Source organism: Lucilia sericata, unplaced genomic scaffold (assembly GCF_015586225.1).
Source record: "Lucilia sericata isolate MDLA Ls3-8-SP2 unplaced genomic scaffold, ASM1558622v1 Contig000696F_arrow, whole genome shotgun sequence".
Classification (NCBI taxonomy): Eukaryota; Metazoa; Arthropoda; class Insecta; order Diptera; family Calliphoridae; genus Lucilia; species Lucilia sericata.
Window position 1 is genome coordinate 29,621 of NW_023994699.1, and position 19,922 is coordinate 49,542.

A 19,922-nucleotide genomic window follows, 5' to 3' on the forward strand; every position below is an offset into this window, starting at 1 on the left:
CAAAAAACTATTTTATTCTAGACATTGTCAATCAATCCTGGCATAGTAGAATGGAATTCAAAGTATCAAAGGCCTTATGGCCATGACTTGTTGTAAAAGCTAACATGATACTTATTGATCTAGATAGATGCAGTCTAAGGATACTGAAAGGGTCCATAATGGGATATTTTTCTATTAGAGATTTTGATGGTAAGTGGTGAGAGTACTTTGAGAAACTAGAGACGGTTGGGATCACCATTGTCTAGAATACAAGGCCCTAAGCTGAAAGGACTGGGAAATAGCTTTTCGTTGAAATGGGGGATATTACAGTTTACTTGGTTTCAGCAGGGGAATTTTCGAATGTAGACTATAGTAAGGATTCTGATCATCTATCATAAGCCTCAGTCTAGTTCCAGTCCTTTCTATTTTTGTTCTCTGTGAAGTATTAATGAATCTTTAATCTTTATTCGTTACATTCTACGAAGGGAATAACATATTCCCCGAGTGTAGTTTCAACTTTTTGACCTAAATTTAAACGGCTTAGATTTCTAAATTAACTTGAAAATGTACTGAGCAGAATTTTGCATGTTACCTTGATGAAAGACTCTGATCTTGAGGTTATTGCAATCCCGCTACCAGTACCTATAGTCTACCGGGACTATAAACTGGTGATGATAAAATATACCCTCGGCCTTTCCATGCAATGGTTTGTCATGGGATCGAACCAGAGAACAACATAATCTGGTACCACGGGAAGCAGGTCAGAATTTTGGAATTTGTCTTGTCCCAGTTATTGGAAAGGTCTATTCGGTTCGGTAATTTTGCCAAGACAACAGATACAAAGGAGTGACTGTAAGACTAAAAGTTGGGAATGAGTTGGTGTTAAGCTTATATGATACGGCATGAATGTAGAGGTATGCGGACCTTTCCCACCCGTATATCTAGAGTGAGTGTGTCGGATGTTGTTCTCTATGAATGTTTCGAATGAATGAGAAGTGTGCTGTGTTAAATGGTGATGAATGTTTTTGCATCTCGGAAGTTAAACAACGGGGCATCAATGGTCGGAGATTATATAGCTATTGGGTGGAGAGTCGTCACAGAAGCTTACCCTGTGGTTGAAAAAGACCATCGTGAAATACACATTCACCCTCATCTTTATGATATTGAAATCCTGGGGAATTGAGGTGCTGCCAGTAACTCAAGTCTGCCGGGAATACAAACTCCTAATGATGTTGCTATATAAACAATTCATTTTAGCCCTGTTCGCCTGTTATGTTTATGTATGTGTTTACGTTGTAAAATAAATGTTTCATGCTTAATTACAAACATGTGTATAGAAAAATTTTAACATTTCATTTTTTTTCTTAAATAGTGTCTAAGATCAATGGAAAATTTCTAACTGTAATATGCTCTGTTGTATATAACTGTTGCTATATACATACATATTTATGCAAGCAGTATAATTCTCTAGCTATTTTGGGAAGAATTTTTGCGTAGCATTTTTGTTTTGTCACCAACAATTAAATATTGTAGTTTGTAAAATGAAAAGCATGTCGTTGTCATAGAATTAACCATATTTAGTTAAGACAAGTAAATGATTAGTGGTGATGATTAAAATGTTGTCAACTTGTAAATAATATAAAATGTAAAAAAAAAATTATAGATAGACAGACAGACAGAGAGACAAAACGTATGTGTGCATAATAAATCTTAAAAATAACAAATAATTGACAATTAAATGGGATAACAGTGGGGGATAAATGTTCTTTAAAACTTCCTAGTAAAAAAAAAACTATAAATTAATTATTAAACAATAACTTTAACTTAATAAATAAAACGTATAACAAGCCAATGTTTTAAAATTCTTGAAACCATTTATAAACTTTTGTTACTCACTGTATTGTTGTAATACATATTTTAGTGTTTCAGCGTTTCAGTTCCAGAAATGTTGAAAATTTATATATTTTAATGTGTCAGGCATCAGGTTGTCATATCATTCATACCATAATTAGAAAACATTTTAAACACCGTTTGTTTTTTTTTTGATTTTTTCTAATGACATTCAGTATTTTATTACATGTTTACAGTTACAGTTTTACAGTTACAATAACACTTATGAATAGTTTAGTTAATTGTAGAAGTAGTTGTTGTAAAAGTTCATAATCGTATTGTAGTTTGTTTTTTTAGTTACAGTTGCAGAGAGATTTACATACTTTTTTCTTTTATTTCATTTTTTGTTTTTTTAAATAAGTCTATACAATTTTTCTATAATAATTGCATTATTACCTTCATTGTTATTTAATATTTTTGATATTATACATTTATTAATAATTATAATTATAATGTTTTATAATATGATATACATACAAATATATTACGTCTTCTTTTTGTGTGTGTGTATTTTTGGAATGTTTTAATTTAGTTTTGTGTCTGTTCTTTTTAAAAATTGTTGTTGTTTGATGGCTAATATAAAAAAAACAACAAGAGTCATGGTCAAGTTATTGATAATTTATGTAATATATGTACTTGTCGTTAAACTTATTAAACATTATCAATTTCATTTTAATTTGTTTGCCATCCTACTAAGCGTTATCATTTTGTTGTCATGATCATTATCGTTTTTTTATCTTTATGATTTTGTTGATATTTGTGTGTTTTTTTCAATTTAATTTAAAATTTTCTTTTTTTTTTTTTTGTTTAAATTATTATTTTGTTGCACTTGTCCCTAATATTGTGATGTTTATAACAATTGTTTGTTTTGTAAAAATAAAAATATATAAAGCTTTGTTTGTGGGGGTTTTCTTTTTCCTTTTTTTTCATTTGTGTTTTGAGTTTCATTTCCTGTTTTTTTCTTTTTTGAACATTTTTACAAAGTGCTCGCTTCGATATGTGGTATATTGTTGAGGCCAACATCGGGATTGCTCCAATAAAACATTGGCGGTCCTTGACTAAAGCAATATTTCATTTTTAAAGGTTCATCGTTTTCCACGTAGTACATTAAGTAGAAATTACACATTTCATCTTTATTTGTGGCGCTGTAATCAAAAATCAATTTATTTTTAATTTTTTTCTCTCTTAAAGTTTTAAGGGGCTCATGTCCGTGTTTTCTCTAGTCCTACTTATTGCATTTATATTTACAAATATACTTACCAAAGTGTATTTAGTCTGTTGTTATCTTTTTTTTAATAAGTCCATTCAATTCTAATAATAAAAACACTAGTTTCACAAAAATACTAAAAATAATACAATTAAACTTAGGTTTTACCCAAAAAAAAGATACAAATTCAACAAAAAAAAAAGTCTTTAATAAACAATAATATAAATTTTACTCTGTTTTTAAATTATAATGTTAGATATCATAGTCTAGACCACAGACTATAGCAAAGACGTGTATTGTCATAAACTGAATAACTAAATATAACATCTATACAAGATGGAAGACAAGAATAGGTTATATCCTAGATCTAAGACTAGACCATAGATTACAGATCAGTCAAGGTATTAGAATAAACAACAGACCAAACATATACCATGATGCAGATCACATACTAGAACACAAACTAAATCGGAGACTATGTTTCATACTCGATCACAAACTATATTAGAGACAAGTCTATAAAATAGATCAAACTATAGGTTATAAACTATACTATAGATTTGATCAACGATCAGACTAGCTTATAGAATAGACAACAGATTAAACTAAAGAGTAGATCACAGACAAGAAAGTATAATATAACATAATGTAGTACAAGACCATTGTCATTGAATAGATCAAAGAAAATACTCTAGACAAGAAGAAACTAAAACTCAGACTAAATCTGAGATTAATTGTCATACTCGATCACTGCCATGAGTAGGGATAAGTCTAAGAAGTAGATCAGAGAATAGATTACAAAGTATACTGCAGACTAGATCGCTAGATCACAAACAAGATCAAACATTAGATCATTAGACAAAACTATAGACTAAACCGTTGATAAAGACTACATGAGAGACAACATAATCATTAGACTATATCAAAGACTGTAGACTTATACAAGGCAATTAGATCATAGAATATACTACAGACTAGTACATAGACTAGTCAAATATAGAATGATCTATAGTCATAACTATAATCCAGATTATAGGCCGATAGATTATCGAGACTATACAAAGATCTACAGTAAAGTCTGTAGACCAATTTATAGTATGACTGATATCTAGACTAAGAGCTAGACTAGACAAAGAACTAAACTACAGAAAGTCAAAACGATAAAATGATCTATATTCAAGATTACAAATTGATCGATTGTTGAAACTTTAGACATATTATATTCTGAATCAGTATTACTGATCAATAGTCAAGACTTTAGACAGATCTATAGTGCAGACAATTGACTGAACTACAGTTAAAACTATTGACTTATCTACAGTTAAGATTATAGATAGATCAATTGTCGAGATTATTGACTGCTTCATAGTCAAGAATATACAATGATCTATTGTTAGGACTATTAAGTTATTAATAGTCAAGATTACTGTTCGATCTACAGGCAAGATTAAACAATGCTCTATATTCAAGATTATCTTTTAATCGATAATCAAGACTTTAAACGAATTATAGATTGATATAAAGAAATATTTTCGGATCTATAGTTAAAACTATTGATTGATCTAGAGTTAAGATTATATATTGATCGAGTGTTGAGATTATAATCAGATTTTAGTCAAAAATATAGGATGATCTACAGTTAGGATTACAAAGAGTAAATTCATTAAATTCATTTAAAACTACTGATAGATAACATCAATAATTAAACCCTACATTAGAGTACAGACACGATCATAAACTACACAAATAATATTCAAAATGATCTGATTCAACCAAAAAATTATAAAAATTAAACAAAAAATTATATAATTCTTGAAAATAAAGTTATTTAAACAACAATTTTTAGTCAAATAGAATATCTGCAACATTGCCACATCCTATTCAGTCAAACCCCTTTAATTAAAATTTTCTCACACTCACCCAGTTTCCGTAACACGTTTACGATGACTCTCCATTGTACAGCGAGCCGCTATAATATCACCCTTAATAATAGGTTCTGAATTTTCCACTGGATAAAACATTTGTGGTGTCAATGGATCACGTTTCCCCAGTAAAGTCCAATGATGCATGCCCTGATCATCGGGACGTACTCTATAGCCGGAAACAACTTTACCCAAACTGTGTGTATGTGTACGATATGCAATGGGATGAATAGTTTTATTCTCATTAATTTCACAAGAAGTTTCCATATGTTCAATGGACATGGGTGGTATAACACCAGCGGTACCCATCAATAAAACACCAGCCAATTTGTCCATGCTGTAATTAAAACAATTGAAAAATTAAATTATGAAAACTTACTTATTAACTCAAATAAAACTTACGGTTTTTCGGTGTATCTGATAAAAACACCAGAGTCATCAGTGCTGCCATCTGTAGTAAAAGTTTAAGTATAAATTTAGCATAAAAGTTTTATAGTTTCATAAAATTATCCTGCTTACCCTGAAACTTTTTAATGCTGGCATAATGTACCTGCAGTACAATATATTTAATGGGAGAATCATTGCCAACTTTAAAGCCCACACCTTCGGGCAATTCTAATTTGGGTGCATCTCTAGCCCAGGCATAGAGAATCTGTTAAAATGGGAATAACATTAATACTTTACTAATATTTAAAGTAATCTAAAAGAAATTACTTGAGAATGTGATTGTAAACCACAAGGACTAGGTTTTTCTTCATTAGTCGTTTTAGCCATTTCACCACAATCCCTATAAATAATTAAATTAAAAAGTGTTATTCATAAAGAATTAAAATAAATGAAATTAAAATGACGTTAATTAAAAAATTAAAAAAATAAATGATAAAGAGTGAAGCAATATTTATTATTCTCTCGATGTTTATAATAAATTATAAAAATATTCTTAAACTCATATTTAAAACAAGATATTCCAAATCAGTTTTTTTTTTTTTGATAGTAGAAAGCATAAATTATGGATCTATTATCCTTATTCCTTACCACACAGTTTTCCTAGACCCAGGCTCGCCGCAACCATATAAAAGCATATGATGGGCCGTATTCATTGTGGCATTCGGTTCATAACCCACTAAATTGATAAGTTTGCAAAATAATAAGAAAAAAACAAAAATATATTAATAAATTGTAGATAAGTTTTTTTTTATTAAAATGTCTATAAATAAAAAAATACATGATTTTATCAGCACTCACCAATGTAATAACTTTTTGTGGAATCCACCTTTATCGGTGTACAAAGATATAATTCAGGCTAAAAGAAAGATAATCCAAAAATAGATGTTTTAAGTATGAAAATTAATAGCAAAATATTAATATAAAAAATCCTTATATAAAACCAAGATAAGTTTTAGGCTAGATATTAAATTAAAAAATATGCGCTATAAAGCTAAAAAAATAATACGTTTTAATTAAAAAAAGAAGAAATTGGAAATATAAATTTTGATAAAAAACAGAGTGGGATTTACATTAATATAAAAAATTGTACTAATTGTTTTATTATTATTATAGATATTCAATTAAACTTTACAATAGAACTTTTCTGAACTAGAACTGTACTAGAACTGAACTTGAACTGAACTAGAACTGAATTAGAACTGAACTAGAACTGAACTAGAACTGAACTAGAACTGAACTAGAACTGAACTAGAACTGAACTAGAACTGAACTAGAACTGAACTAGAACTGAACTAGAACTGAACTAGAACTGAACTAGAACTGAACTAGAACTGAACTAGAACTGAACTAGAACTGAACTAGAACTGAACTAGAACTGAACTAGAACTGAACTAGAACTGACCTAGAACTGAACTAGAACTGAACTAGAACTGAACTAGAACTGAACTAGAACTGAACTAAAACTGAACTAGAACTGAACTAGAACTGAACTAGAACTGAACTAGAACTAACTAGAACTGAACTAGAACTGAACTAGAACTGAACTAGAACTGAACTAGAACTGAACTAGAACTGAACTAGAACTGAACTAGAACTGAACTAGAACTGAACTAGAACTGAACTAGAACTGAACTAGAACTGAACTAGAACTGAACTAGAACTGAACTAGAACTGAACTAGAACTGAACTAGAACTGAACTAGAACTGAACTAGAACTGAACTAGAACTGAACTAGAACTGAACTAGAACTGAACTAGAACTGAACTAGAACTGAACTAGAACTGAACTAGAACTGAACCAGAACTGAACTAGAACTGAACAGAACTGAACTAGAACTGAACTAGAACTGAACTAGAACTGAACTAGAACTGAACTAGAACTGAACTAGAACTGAACTAGAACTGAACTAGAACTGAACTAGAACTGAACTAAAACTGAACAAGAACTGAACTAGAACTGAACTAGAACTGAACTAGAACTGAACTAGAATTGAACTAGAACTGAACTGAACTAGAACTGAACTAGAACCGAACTAGAACCGAACTAGAACTGAACTAGAACTGAACTAGAACTGAACTAGAACTGAACTAGAACTGAACTAGAACTGAACTAGAACTGAACTAGAACTAAACTAGAACTGAACTAGAACTGAACTAGAACTGAACTAGAACTGAACTAGAACTGAACTAGAACTGAACTGAACAATTTTTTAATAAAAAATTAAATTTTGAATAAATAATCTAATTTCTAATGAATCTCTTCGAAACAATTGAATTTTTAATGAAATATAATTTTTTTGGCAAAATTTTTTTAAAAAATCTAGTTAAAACATTTATTATTTTCTATAATTTGTTTTTTTTTTATGTATATTTTTATATCTAATGAATTTTTTCTAAAAAATGGAAATTTTTAGTGAAAAATAATTAAAAAAAAAAAAAATAATTTTTAGTACTTAATAAAAATGTTTGGGTAAAATAGAAATTTTTAGCGAAAAATCAAATTTTTTGTGAAAAATCTAAATTTTTTGTGAAAAATCTAAATTTTTAGTGAAAACTCGAATTTTTGAAAAATCTATTTTTTTAACGCAAAATCATTTTTTTTCAAAAATCGAAATTTGTAGTGAAAAACAGAATTTTTAGTAAAAATGTTTATAGAAAAATCTATTTTCTTAACAAATCAAGTTTTTTGCGAGTAATCGAAATTTGTAGCGAAAACTAAAATTTTTGGTCAAATAGCTCCAATCGAATAAATAAAGTCGAAATTGCCTTTCTTATAGCAAAGTAATATAAGTCTGTTGGTAAAATAAATCTTTCAAACCTCTGTCATGGATAGCTTCGTAGTAGCTTTCTCAGTAAAAATATGTAAATTATTGTTGTTTTTTTTTTTCATTAAATTCATTATTACTCAATACTCAAGACATTACCAGCACTTTTTCCAATTTCAATTAGTCGGTTACGTTAAGCAAATTCTTATTATTTCTGAATTAATTAAAACCAAGTGAGTGCCGCAAATAATAAAAATTCCCCTTTTTAAAAGAATATAAACTTGCAAAAACATGTTTTTTTGCAAAGACAAACAAAACTACGAATTACTCTTTAATAAATATCATTAGAAATCACTCCGATTAAAATTGTAATCTCTACAAGGTCAAACAAAATCATCTCAACAAATAAATAAATAAATAAATAAATAAATAAATAAATAAGTATTTATGTATAAACAAATTTTTAAATAAATTAAAGATGTTGTTATTAAAAAAACCCAAAAATTTAAAAAAAAAATTAAAACCCCTGACACGAGTGTAGACAGAGTCCGGCAGGTACACAAAAAAAAATAAGAAACAGGTAGAAGTAGCAAATAACTTAGGAGAGGGTAGTAGGCAAGACGAACGAGTAGGTGTTGTGTTTCAATTTTTTGGTACTTTTGTTTGTATAATTGTTTTTTAAACAAATACTTTACACAAAGTACACAATTGTAGGTTTAATAAAATTGAAAAGAAAATAAAAATAAAACTGTGTTCCGTATAGAAAATAACTGAAAAAAGAAACTGCCACCTGTTAAAATTTTCATATTGACGTAGCAGCAAATTTCCTACACGTCTACAAAAAAATCCTTTAAAATTTTCCATTGTGCTAAAAAACCCTGTATGAAATTCACCTGACACTTACCGTTTTTGGTCTAACATTTGGCATTAGAAATGGAAAACGTCCCACTTCATGATTTTGCTCCGCCTGCAATTGGGAATTGTAGATACTGTTGTATTCATCGTCATCTATGATTCCATATGTTAATTTTAGCCAAACAATAAGTACAAACGTTAACACTTGTAGCCTCTTCTTTAAAGCCATCCCTGAGTAAACTTTTAACATTTTTTTCTGTTGTTGTTGTCTGAGTTATTGATTAAAACACTTTTAATTTTATTTGTTTATATTTTTAAATCTTTCTTTTAACTAAAAAAACAATAACAACTATTGTGTGGGGAATTTTAGTCGGTGCTTTTTCTTTATTTTTATAAATACTTGTTAAAAATTTACTTCTACTTAAAAAAAAATGTATTTATTGTTCTTGTTTTGTGTGCGCCAAAAATGATAATGACGATGTTTTCATCTCTGGGAACAGAGTGAAAAAAGTAAAATCTTGTGAGAGAACAACATGAGATATGAAACACTGTTGTTTATTTTTGTTATTACACACAGTGTTTTGGGTAAAAAAAAAAAATCAATATGGCTGCTGACGTATACAGTAAAAAGTATAGGGAAACAGCTGTTTATATACTAACGGTATGTGGGTTGAGTTGTAAAAATACATTCCGATATAGAAATATTATGTTTATACGTTTCCGTTAAGAAATGTTTCCTGTTTTGGAGGTTAAAATATTTTGTTTCAAGGATTGCATACTATGGACCAACAAAATGTGGAAAAAGTTGTAACCTAGAGACCAAAATTTACTTTATTAAAGGATTAAGCTGTCCTGAATTTGAATCTGGCATCAGAATTTCTTCCTTGCGTCAGATTTTCGAGATATAATGTAATAAAGTTTGAGAAAACCTTGTTTTTGACCATCAACACACGATATCTCAGCAAATATCAGAGATTTTTAAACACTTCAAAAGGAATTTGTATGGAAAAGATTAGGAAAAATGATGTTCTAAAAGTATGTCGTAAAATAACAGCGAAATGTAGTAAAAAATTATGTTTTAGTTAGTTTATGGCTGTTTCCAACTTTAGGTTAAAATATCTCGAAAATGAAGAATGTTATATAAAAAGTTTAGACTTTATTTTAAAGTGAACAAACAGGACTTCCAATAAAGATGCATTCGCACTATTATAACGTCTTCAATATGACCAAAATCTTTAAAACTATACTTTTAACTTTCATTCTGTTATTAACCCGCTAATTAATCCTTAAATAAATCTCTAATATAATTAGTTTTTTCTTTAATTTTATATTTATTAAATAAATATACAACTTTGTTCTTTTTTTTAATATAAATTTATGTTGAATTTTCTATAAATATTAAAAAAAATCTAATAATAGTAATAAATTTGCAACCAATTTTTTTAAAATATTTAAAATTTTTTGATTTTCTATACAATTTTTTTATTTATTTTTTTTTTGTTTGTAAATAAGTCGTTTCGTATTATGAGTTTTTTTTTAATAAAATATGTTTTGTTCGTTATTAAGTTTACAATGAGTGGATCTTGAAATGTTTGCTTTTTTTTTATTTTTTTCGCAAATGATGAAGATGTTATTATTGAATCTAAATAAATAATGCATTTTTTTGTTGTTTAATAGGTGGTAAATAATTCCTCTTGTATGCTGTTAGATCTTAAAAGCTGAGAGGGAGTGGGTCCACCTTCAAAGTTAATTTTAGGAGCAGCTTTAGCAGACTTTTGAGAGTGATATTCATCAGAGAATTCCTAAAAAAAAGAACAATAGTTGACTTATCTAGTATTAAATGTTTAAAGAAAGTGTAGAATTTACCTTGAGACGATTGCCTAAGAAGTGAGCTCTTTCACGTTTCTTAACCATATAATCGGAAGCCATAAGCCATCTGTGTTCTTGACAGTCTTCGGTGTAGGGACGTTTTCTTTAAAAGACAAAAAGTATGAGTTAATTTTTGTTTCAAAATTACAAAATATACACTATAGTTTTAGTCAGATTTGTAGGGTTTTCAGTTTTGTATCTGTTGCTAAAGGTTTTAATATAACTGTAAATCTGACTAATTTCGAAAACAATAATAATCAAAAACTTACTGTGGATGACGTTTGAACAAGAACATAATAAATCTGGTGGCTTCAGGTGTCACTTCACCAAATAGATTTTCAAATCTATAACGTACAAATGTGATGTTCTGTTTGGTCTCATATTCATCGGCACCACGGAAGGGACTTGTACCGGACAACAACAAATAGGTTAAAACACCTACTGACCAAATATCCGATTGTGGGAATACCGGTTCCTCCATAACCATTTCAGGAGATTGGAAGTCCAACATGCCGCATGGTCTAACTTGAACACCCAATTTGTTGACCTTCTTGGTGCAACCAAAATCGATCAATTTAATTTGTATCGAACGGACAGAGGCCATAACAACATTGTCGGGTTGAATGTTCAAGTGGCAGAAACCGCGCCAGTGCAAATATTGTAAAGCATCCAAGAGTTGTACAATAACTGTGGCCACCATTTGTTCGGTGTATTGGTGACGACTGCTGAAGTAGGTCAAAACATCGGCACCTTGCAATTTCTCCATAATGAAAATGGCAATGGGAACATTAAGAGGCTTGTAGGCGGCAAACAAGGCAGGAATACGTTCATGTCTTAATGTCTTGAAGTTATCAAATTCAGCTACAATATCCTCCTCATTCTCATCGCTGACTTCGAAGATCTTGGCTACTACAACGGCATCCGATGACTTTTGTATGCCCTTAACAATAGTGCTGAATTCACCACGAGCGATTTCCGAAATGAAACTATATTTTTCATTGACCGAATGATCGGTTACCCAGTTGGGAGGTTCACGTTCACAATGGTAATCGGTGTGGACGCGTTCTTCTTCGGGCAAAACAACATGTCCATTTTCGGTAAGTTGTTGCAAATGTTTCATGGCTTTGGTAATATGAATCTTAGGAGCATCCATGCCACTGGTGGCACCAGTAATAGGAATGCCCATTTCACTCCAGCCAATGCGGTTTCTAGAAGCTAATCTAAATTGGTATTGAGTGTTGGGTTGAAGATCGTGCACCAAATAGAATTCGTGATCGATATTGTCGGCAATGTTAATCCAGGCATCTCCATCTAAGCGTTTGTATTCCAAGCTATAACACAACACGGAAGTGTGACCATCATCACGTGGCTGTTTCCAGCGCAACAAGATTTCACTGCCACTGGCAGCCGAAATTTCGGGAGAATCAGGAGCATCGGGCAAGGTAGCAATTACCACACGACATCTAGCTACAGTTTGGCCTACCTTGTTGCGAGCTACAGCCTTATAGACACCAACATCAAATTGCATGGCGGGCTCGAAACGCAAAATAGAACGACCATCTTCATCGGTGTGGAATTTAATACGATTATTTTCAATCAAAACCATATCATTCTTAAACCACTGAACATTGGGTTTAGGATCACCAACAGCAAAGCAATGAACATGGGCCGGTTGTCCCTCAGTAATGGCTAAAGCCTGAGGCTTTTCTCTAAAGAAGGGAGGATAGCCTTCACGTCTGCATTCAATCATAGCTTCGGCTTCGGTGTATTCATCCAATCGAGGACCCAATTCGGTACGCAATCTACGAATGGTGTAAGAGTCCTGAGCAGTATAGGTGCTAATGCGGCTGCGAGTACGTTCATCATCTATTTCTTCATCCATAATATCGGTGAAACGACGACGTTCACGAATGATGGGCAAAGACCAATCTAAGCTTTCGTTCATGGCAAACGAAGGTGATCTTCTGTGGGCCACCTTCATGTATTCGCGCAAACGAACGGGGAAGTTAACATCACGCAATTGCAACAAATAGGTATCAGGACCATATTGGTAGCTGAAAATTATTAATATTTTATAATATTCATAAATTCTTGAAATATTTCTTAAAGAAGATTCTAACTACTTACTGGCTTTCGGATTGAATAATACCCAATTCGTATTCAGGATGCAAATATTTCGAATAGGTTTCAACACGTTTGCTGCGTATTCTGGGTTCTGGTGTGCGTTCGGGTGTTGGCTCGGGAGTGTAAACCAAGCCTGGTGGGTAAACCATCTTCGAGGGATGTGTCCAACAACCACTCAAACGTCTACGTCTGAAGTAGTGCTTGCATGAAGCATTGGCATACCAATCTCTAAAGTCATTGTAATAGTTTCTCAAACGATCGGTGCTGATGCGATATTCTTCATCAGAAGCACGTCTATCTAACATAAAGAACCAAGGATGTCTCAAGGCTGTCTTTACATCCATACGTTCTTCGGGGCTGTAAACCAAAAGGCGTTTAATGAAATCGCGACCTTCATCGGTGATATGAGTCCAAATGGAATCGCTGAAGTCCCAATGACCCTCCTTAATTCTTTGTAAAGTTTCGCGATCATTAGCACCACGGAATGGATTGTGACCGGAAAGTAAAACATAAGTGATAACACCAACACTCCACATATCGTGAGCAAAACCAACACCCTCCTTGTTGACCACTTCGGGAGAGACATATTCAGGCATACCATAGTCGAGGGTAGTCAAGGCATGAGTATGAATGCGGCGTGTCAAACCGAAATCGGAGATTTTCAAGAAATCACCACCCACAACAGAAATCAAAAGATCTTTGATCTAAAAAATTAACATACTTAAAAATTGTCTCTACTAATTTAAACAATATTCCACAAACTTACCGTCAAACCCATATGACCCAAACCGGCATCGTGCATATGTTCCAAACCCCACAACACTTGTCTTACATAGGAAGCAATATCACGTTCTCTGAAGTAATCTCTCTTCAATAAATTATCCCTGACCAATTCACCACCAGCGGCCAATTCCAAAATTAAAGTAACATTACGATCAGTTTCATAGGCATCATGCAAACGTATGAGGTTTCTGTGGTTCATGATGTTCATCATTTCCATTTCATTGAGCATGAAAGGTCTAATCTCTGGCTTGCCATACATAACCTTGCCAGCATAACTGTAGCCGGTGGCCCTTTCCACAGCATGATAAGTAATGCCCTGAGTACCACGACCCAATTCATCACCGAAATCATATTTGTCTTCGCAACGGAATTGCTTAGTACGCACATATGGATGTCTGCCATAGGTATTGAATATATATTGATCTTCATTATCTTCAATATGGACCATGACCGAGGAACTAACCGAACCGGCTACATTACGGGCACTAATCGAATAGAGACCGGCATCCTTAATGATGGTATCACTGAGTGACAAAATGTAAATATTGGGTTCAATATGACGCATCTTAATGCGGGTGGTATCAGCCAAAGGTTGCCAGTCCTTATACCAGCGAATTTCTGGCATGGGAACGCCTACAACATGAGCCTCAATACGACCATTCTTGCGGGCCATGATGAAGGTTTCATCGGGACGTTTAGTAAAGCGTGGATATTCAGCGATTTCTAATCGTACACGTTGTCTGGCTTCACCATGTTCATTGGTGGCTACAGCTTCATACCAACCTACATCACGATCCAACATTCTGTTTTTAAAAAAATTTAATTTCAGAAATTTGTTAACATATAAAGTCCAAGGGAAATCTTACTTGTTGATGAACAAAGTAGCTTGACCATTACGAGTGTAACTGAAGTCAAATCTGCCGCCTGGTTCAATTAGCATATCATCAAAGTAATAAGTCATCTTAGGCTTAGGATAACCATAAACGAACCACATTAATTCGGTATTGTGGCCCTTAACACCATAAGTAACGTCTTTTTCGCGACGCAAGAATCTAAAGGTGGAGAATATATATGTTAATTTAATTCAAAAGGAATTTGTTCATCAACAATAACTTACTGAGGAGCTTGAGCCATGCCATCGTGAGGAGGACATTCAATATCAAAGTCCTTGGGGAAGTAAGGTGAGGTTTCTGGTCTGAAATCTACACCAGGAGCCAAATATGTGTAAGTCTTTGGTGGATCGGGCACCAATTTGGATCTGTTTAAGGAAATAAAAGAAAATATTTTAAAAACAATACTTTTGTAAAGCTCCTCAAGTTATTACCTATAGGTTTGAATATAAGGACTGGGGTCACTAACACCAAACTTATTGTCTACACGCACTCTAAATCTGTAATCTCTGAAAGGTTCCAAGTCCTTGACATAGCAGGAACAGTTACGAATACCAGTGCGAATAGTACGCCATTCACCCTCGGGCAGATCCATCATTTCTACTTGATAGGTAATGGGATAGCGTGGCATTGAAGGCACTGAAGGTGACCAGCCCAATTGCAAATTGCGATCGGTCATCTTCAAAATATAAGGAGCTTCGGAAAGTGGATTAGGAGCACCGCTATGCTTATATTTCTTGTAATCACTATATTGATCACCCAAAGGAGCCTGAGAAGGACTGTCGAATGCTAAAAAAAACATAACAATAGGTTAAATCCTACTTTATATTTGTTGCTCGGAAAACCTACTATCGAACATCAATTCAGCTTCACATTGATCATCACCATGAGGATTGTATATACGGCAGCTGTAACGGCCGACATCATTTTCATCGGCATCTTTAATGCACAAACGCATTAAACCATTAGCTTCCGTTTCCATATGGATCTTATCGGTGGGGAAGAGTTTTTGACCATTCTTGAACCATTCAACTTCAGGTTTGGGATAACCAGTAGCCATGGCGGTAAATTTGGCAGCCATACCAGCATAAATGTCACAATCACCAATTTTCTTAAGGAATACTGGTGGTTCAGAGCGAATATGTTTTTTGCTATTCGGAAAAAAGTGTCCAATTGTAAAAATTTCAAAAAAAATTCTTTTAAATAAATATAATTGCTTACATTTCATTAACAATATCCAAACGTCCTTGGGTAATATCCTTGCCTTCCCTGTTGGTGGCAATGCACTTGTAGGTGCCCTTATCACGATCACCACAGTCGCGTACGGTTAAAGTGTGATGATCACCATCATTTTTCATATAGTACTTATCACCATCCTCAATGGGTTTGTCATTGAAGTACCACTGCAAATCGGGATATGGTACACCAGAAACTGAAACAGAAATCTTGGCATCACCACCATAGACCTGTTGTTGATCGGTAATTTTCTGGGTGAAAATGGGTTTCTTGTAGATTTTGCTAACATTGGCGTTACACTTGGAGGTATCTTCACCCAAGGGATTGGCCAACAAACAGCTGTAAACACCAGAGTCGGATGTTTCGGCAGGATTGATGATCAAACCCACATGTTTGCCATCACAGGTCATGAGAATACGTTCACTGGGTGTAAGTGGTACACCATCCTTGCTCCAAATGGTCTCTGGCATGGGATTACCAACGAATGGAGCGGATAATACAAGTTGTTGACCCTCATCAGCGCTAACATCACGTAACGAGGATACAAAACTGGGAGCTTCTTCAGCAGCATTTTCATCGGTTACTGGGGCTACATACAGTTTAGCCTTGGAAGCAGCAGAACCCTTGTCATTGGTAGCAATTACTTCATAAAGACCAGAATCAGCTGGTGTTGGTTTTTCGATAATCATGCTGTAGGTATTATCGGGATTTTGCACCAAGGTACAGTGTTTGTTTTGTGGCAAAAGTTCTTGACCATTGTGGAACCATTTAACATCTGGCATAGGATTGGCCACCACCTTAACATCCATCTTAACAGGGAAACCTTCAATACTCTTGGCATCTTGCAATTCAGCAATAAATTCAGGTTTAGTTTCTTTGGGAACCACTTGAATTTTGGCTACACCCTTGACCTCACCGCCAGGATTGCTGATGACACACTTGTAGATACCAGCATCGTGGGGAGTACAGCAATCAATGCTGTAAAAGAAAAATAATTAAAATTTTATCAAATATAGAGGAAAATGGAGGAGATAGGAAAACTTACGCAATACCAATCTGGCCATTGGGATTATTAATAAAGTTAATAGCTTCGCTGGGTCTCAAAAGAACTTCATCCTTGAACCATTTGATTTCGGGAGCAGGGAAACCATTTACCACAGCCTCCAACTTCAAAGGTTCACCGACAGTAATCTTTTGATCACCAAAGGTTTTAACAAATGTTGGTTCCAAAGGTTTGGCTGTCGAGAGAAAATAAATATTAAATTTCAACTGAGAAATCTGTTAAAAATACTTACGATTAACAGCAACTGCACACAAGGCCACCTTTTTGCCATGTTCATTAGTAACAGCCAATTTATAAGCACCGGAATCATTGGGTACACACTCTTCAATCTCCAATTTAATAAGACCCTGAGGTGTAGTGGTAATTTTAATGCTAAAAATAAATAGGAAATTAGATGAAATGATTAAAAATCGTTTGAACTTGAAAATAACTTACTGCTCGGTAGGTTTGACCTCTTCGTTATCCTTGAACCATTGTACTACAGGCAAAGGACTGCCATCGACCACACATTGTAATGTAAGAGGTCTGCCTTCTGTAACTTCTTGAGTAGGTTCCAAGTTCTTGATAAAAGTAGGAGCCAAATCCAACATAGTAAGTTTGAAGGGAGCTTCTGTCTTGCCAATGTCATTAACACCCACAGCTGCGTACTGAATAAGACGAAATATTAAAATCTGTTCCAAAATTTGGACTATATATTGATATAGACTTACTTTAGCAATATCGTTCAAACGGAAGTGCACAACTTCCATTTCACTGGCAACTTGATCGGTGGCAACCACATTGTGAGACACACGATATATTTTCTCACCGGTAAGCTTATCGGTGGCTTCAATATCAATGGGTTTGCCATCTTTAAGCCATTCAACCTTGGGCAAGGGAACACCATGTACCAAAACCTTGGTTAAAGCGGCATGATAATCATGTATCACTTGATCCTCGGGTGGAGTAATGAATGTGGGTTTCTCAACTGAAAATAAGGAGGGAAAATTATAAGAAATTCTTATTTGCTTACAACAATAAACTTACCATGAACATTGAGCTTAAAGTCTTGGGTAGTAGTGCCTTCATTATTGACCGCCGTCAAAGTGTAAGTACCACCATCATTAGCAGCCACTGTCTGGAATACTAATCTATATTTGTCAGCCTCAACATCGGCAATAACTTCACAATTTTCATTGTTGCACAAGTTTTCATTGCCACGACTCCAGGTAACCTTGGGTTTAGGATTGGCTTGTACCACCACATCAAAGCAGACAGTTTGGCCAGGCATACAACCTTGATCTTTAAGACCAATGATTTCAGGCTTGGACAAAACATCAGCGAAACAGCTAATAGTAGCTTGACCAAATTTATTTTCAATTTGTAATTCATAACGTCCATTATCAGCATGTTCAGCTAAAGAAGTATAAAATTAAAAACATAACTTTTGATCAAATTTTTTTGCCAAACTTACTTTTGTCAATATTCAAAGTGCAGGCATATTCCACCAAACCATGTTCCAAATCCTTTTTGACCACTTCCAACTTGACATGTTCATTGGCTTGTATGGGTTTGCCATCCTTAAGCCAAGTGATTTTGGGCTCTGGATCAGCAGTAAAGACAACAGGCAATGACAAAGGTTTGCCCTTATAAGTGCTGATATCGGCCAGACCCTTCTTAACAATTGGTTTACGATACTCAGCAATACCTTTAAAATAATATAACTTTAGGTTTTATTTATGATTTTATTAAACTTTTGTTAAACTTACCCGACAAAGACAAGACACCTTGGTGGGTCTTTTCACCCACTTTGTTCTTGATAACCACCTTATAGGTACCAGCATCCTCTAATTTCAAATATTTCTTCTCCAAACGATATTTTTGCTAAACCAAAAACAAGAGAAACATATTAATCTCCAGAATCATTTATGATGAACAAAAAAACTTACACCCTCCACAATAATGGCGGTATTTTCATCGGGCTTAATTTCTTTGCCATCCTTATACCAAATAGCCTCGGGTTTGGGTATGCCATGAGCAATGACCTCATATTTCAAGGGTACAGATTCGAAACTGTGTTTCTCAAAGATATCCACATGATCAATTTCAGGTTTAGCTAAATTATAATTAAAAATTTTTAATATTTGCCTTAACGGTACCCATCTTTATTTCTCACAACTTACTCAAAATATTAACTTGACATTTGGATATACTTTCTCCCACCAAATTCTTAGCTCTTACTTCATAAGTGCCACTATCTTCTGGCTTGCATAAGTTCAAAGTCATGCTGTATTCCTCATAACGTTTCGAATCATGATGGATCTTCAAACGAGCATCGGCAGAACATTCTTGACCGTTTTTGTACCATTTGACGGTGGCTTCGGGTTCGGAATAGATATCGGTTTCGAGGGTCAAGGTTTTGCCCTCTTCCAATTCGGTATCCTTTAATTGTTTCTTTATCTTAGGTTTGCCTATTTGGTTTAAAAATTAAAATTAATCATTTGCTAGAACCATAGGTACAATATTTAACAAACTATAAGCAGACTCTACTCTACTATTAATAGCTATAGATGCCCCAATTTTATATACAATTAAGATTTATTTTCAATTAATTTTTATACCCTTCACCTTCGTTTGTCCTTCCGTTTATAATAATATAATTTTTCAACTCTGTAAAGTATTAATCTGGATCTTAATAGATAGCGGACTCGATTAAGCCATGTCCGTCCGTCTGTCTGGATGTTTCTTGTAATAAATTTTGTGAAGACCCTAGATATCTTCGGGATCTAAAACTTCAATAATTGTATCACACATGCTTTCGAGAAGTTTCCTATTCAAAATCAGATATCTTCGGGATCCAAATCTTTAATAATTCTGTCAGACGTGCTTTCGTGCTTTTATTTAAAATAGGCCA

General features: G+C 33.4%; 2 protein-coding genes across 2 annotated transcripts in view; both read right to left on the reverse strand.

The window, feature by feature from the left end:
- Positions 1-2,013: 2,013 nt before the first annotated feature.
- Positions 2,014-9,562, reverse strand: LOC119607455 (peptidylglycine alpha-hydroxylating monooxygenase). The gene is made up of 8 exons (XM_037961365.1): positions 9,114-9,562; positions 6,244-6,301; positions 6,034-6,121; positions 5,713-5,785; positions 5,518-5,650; positions 5,401-5,449; positions 4,997-5,335; positions 2,014-3,014 (listed from the first exon to the last, which is right to left on the reverse strand). The coding sequence occupies exons 1-8, from the start codon at positions 9,312-9,314 to the stop codon at positions 2,846-2,848; spliced, it is 1,110 nt and encodes a 369-aa protein (XP_037817293.1). The 5' UTR covers positions 9,315-9,562; the 3' UTR covers positions 2,014-2,845.
- Positions 9,563-10,541: 979 nt separating this feature from the next.
- LOC119607450 (obscurin) overlaps positions 10,542-19,922 on the reverse strand; it is a 33,968-nt gene continuing 24,587 nt past the window's right edge. Inside the window, exons 13-31 of the mRNA XM_037961354.1 lie at positions 19,192-19,479; positions 18,958-19,124; positions 18,778-18,892; positions 18,483-18,716; positions 18,056-18,424; positions 17,740-17,996; positions 17,465-17,676; positions 17,262-17,401; positions 17,012-17,204; positions 15,952-16,944; positions 15,580-15,881; positions 15,165-15,519; positions 14,958-15,098; positions 14,707-14,892; positions 13,824-14,643; positions 13,061-13,761; positions 11,203-12,987; positions 10,931-11,036; positions 10,542-10,866 (exon numbers count right to left, since the gene is read on the reverse strand). Of these exons, the coding sequence (XP_037817282.1) occupies positions 10,735-10,866; positions 10,931-11,036; positions 11,203-12,987; positions 13,061-13,761; positions 13,824-14,643; positions 14,707-14,892; positions 14,958-15,098; positions 15,165-15,519; positions 15,580-15,881; positions 15,952-16,944; positions 17,012-17,204; positions 17,262-17,401; positions 17,465-17,676; positions 17,740-17,996; positions 18,056-18,424; positions 18,483-18,716; positions 18,778-18,892; positions 18,958-19,124; positions 19,192-19,479 (7,496 nt within the window). The 3' untranslated portion in view covers positions 10,542-10,734. The remainder of the gene's footprint in view (positions 10,867-10,930; positions 11,037-11,202; positions 12,988-13,060; positions 13,762-13,823; positions 14,644-14,706; positions 14,893-14,957; positions 15,099-15,164; positions 15,520-15,579; positions 15,882-15,951; positions 16,945-17,011; positions 17,205-17,261; positions 17,402-17,464; positions 17,677-17,739; positions 17,997-18,055; positions 18,425-18,482; positions 18,717-18,777; positions 18,893-18,957; positions 19,125-19,191; positions 19,480-19,922) is intronic.